General features: G+C 42.2%; 1 protein-coding gene across 1 annotated transcript; it reads right to left on the bottom strand.

The window, feature by feature from the left end:
• Positions 1-964: 964 nt before the first annotated feature.
• Positions 965-2059, bottom strand: TEOVI_000807700 (uncharacterized protein; the record flags this gene model as incomplete). The annotated part of the gene is made up of 1 exon (XM_067222028.1): positions 965-2059. The coding sequence occupies one exon, from the start codon at positions 2057-2059 to the stop codon at positions 965-967; it is 1095 nt and encodes a 364-aa protein (XP_067078129.1).
• Positions 2060-2814: the final 755 nt, after the last annotated feature.

Raw genomic sequence — 2814 nt, 5'->3', positions numbered from 1 at the left:
TTTTTTTTTTTTACGTGGCATACGCGCACACATACATATATAGACAAAACAAAGCGCAACACATAAATATGTATTTATTTATATATAAGTACACATAACAGTGTTTGCGGAAGAGGAAACAACCGCTTTCCAGCGCACAAAGCCACAAGAAAAAAAAACATTTGCATCGAATAATTACTACTTGTCGCCATGTGCTCCAGACCACCTGCTCGACTGGTTTGCGGAAGTGATACTTTTTCCTTACACGACACGAAATCATTTGCAAAAAAAAAATGATGAAAAGCGTCGCCCCTTACAAAACAGCCGGGGCGGAGGAAGAGCAAACACACAAAAGATCACGCCTCTATTATAAATAATGATAATAATAACAATACAGTACATCACTAAAGAAAAGAACACTGGTAGGAAAGGTAAAGGCAACAGGTAATAAAACACATGCACACAAGTATAGGGATGTGCAGGTAAAACTCAATAAACGATAATATCATGCTTTCCCATCGAACATTTGCGCCTCGTGACAACATGACTACAACCCCCCTTTTTTTCTTTCGGACGTCCTTCTCGATTTCCCACAGCTTCCTGCTTTCTTTTTGTATTATAAGTCCTAACCTCTCCCACCCCCGAAACAAACGAGCAAACAATTAAACAAACGAAAAAGAAAAGAGTATGAAAAGTGCCCGTAGTTAAAACAATGACAGTGGCAACAACTGTCCCCCACCCCACCGAATCATCAGCATAATAATAATAATAAAAGATTGATGTTTCAACATATATCGGACAATGGATTTCTTGGAATTGATAAAAGATGGCAGAAAAATGCACCACAAAAGACATGCGGGAACGCATGGGGGGGGGGGTGGAGAGTAGGGGGACGACCACACATGTAGGGTTTAACATGCAAAATGGTGGGGTAAGGAAGGGGTGTGTGAGAAGTTAATTCACACGTTCAACATTTCTATATTCGCTATCTATGCGTCGAGTCTCCAATAATATCATCAAATGCTGGTGCTGACACGGGTCCGGTAAAACTCCTTCTACCACTAACCGGAGGCCATGCAGACGCTTGAGAAGGAAGAGCCCGTCTCGCACTTTCACCTCGTGAAAGTCGACCCTCCCGCGCAACTGATACGCGACTCGCTGGTACCGAGTCACGACGGGCAAATGATAATTGGGAGGTGGGTGATGCGAGTGGGTCAACATGTCGGAATTCTTTTCCCTCTGAAGGACCTCTGCTGTGGGCCAGCCGTTGATTAGGAATGGATGAGTTACTCACATTTGCGTCACCCCGCGAACGCTGCGACAGCATTAACTGATCCCCAGAAAATGGGAGCTCTCCAGTCATACTTTTCTCCATTTGCATCAGTTCATTCTCCCGAATAAGCTCCTCCTTAGGATTTTTCTGGCATCGCAGAATAACGGCAATTAGGAAATTTATTAAAAAAGTGACAAGTGTTCCTCCAAATAGCAGGTAAAGCTCAATAAACGGCGTGACGGAATGCAAGGACGGGCGATCTGGGGCGTTACACGTGTTCAAGTAGTCGTTCATATATTTATGTTCCCGACTTACTATGTAATTCTGAAAAATTCCAGCAACTGCAGCCGATACTTGGAACACCGCCAATGGATCCTTTCGTATCACGACAAAATGGTAGCGGATCTTAGAAATATCCAACCACAACAGCGTGTGATTAACAAGCGCAATGAAGGTAGTCATCGCAACGAGGAAAAACAGTATCCGAGTATTAAAGGCACCTCTCGAGAAAAAGTACTCCACATTCTCGCCTGTGATGGTGTATGTAACATTACGAAACATTGCGATGTCTTCATTTACCTCCAGGGCGCACGATTGCGAGTGATACACCGGGTTAAGTTGCAATGGAGAAGTAATGAAGTAACTGTTTTGCAGTACATTATCCAACCTACCTCGCATACGAAACAAACAAACTGCAATGCAAGACGCTTGCAAACCCGTAATGGCGGTGAAGGAATGCATTACCCAACTTTCCGCTTTGGTGCGGGAGCCATTATGAATTCGCTGGTCCTTGCCGTAAACGTTCATGGCGCCCGAGTGTGCCCCCCTGCAAACTAACAGATGTTCGTGAACAATTCGAAACGGACTGTAACAAATCCTAACGTATTTATATAAAAATGAGAACCAAATATTAAAAAAAAAAGATAAGATAACTGAGAAAAAAAAAGAAAAATGCACGAAAAATGCAAAAAAAAAAAAATATATATATATATGGCAGTAGTGTGGGGAGGGAGAAGCCACCTCTCTCACCTGTCCTCAAGGTCATATTTTATATTATTATTATTTTCATTACCTTTTTTTTTCACTAACTCTCCTTCCCTCCGAGTGAACTTCAAGAAAAAAGAGAGGGAAACAATTAAAAAAAAAAATCCTCTTTGTTGTGCAGATAATTCCAGGAATAAAAGGGGCGGTACTTCCAATCCCTTCAAGGCGTGACGGCCTCCCACGTCATCCCCTTCAGTTCCTCTGCTTATATGTCATTCTTCCTTATCCTCCTCCTTCCGTTGCGCAAATTCCCACAAACTTCAGCCGGCATTGGGAAGAGGAGGAGTAAAATAAAAAAACAAAAAGAGGGGGGAACAGAGCGGTTCCACACCCACACCACTTCATTATTTTTCTTTCCTTTTTTTCCTATGTTCTCTAGTTCCTGCCACGGAATTACTTGTTAAAATGCTGATCATTAGCACCAAACAAAACCTCTAACCTAAACATATATATATATATTTATTTATTTATTTAAGTGGAAGGAAGGAAAGAAAAGGGGGGATGAAATGAGGCGAGGG

The sequence above is a fragment of the Trypanosoma equiperdum genome (assembly GCF_001457755.1).
Source record: "Trypanosoma equiperdum strain OVI genome assembly, contig: ctg_1545, whole genome shotgun sequence".
Classification (NCBI taxonomy): domain Eukaryota; phylum Euglenozoa; class Kinetoplastea; order Trypanosomatida; family Trypanosomatidae; genus Trypanosoma; species Trypanosoma equiperdum.
Note: the sequence above shows the minus strand (reverse complement) of the source record. Positions and strands in the feature narration are given on the sequence as shown.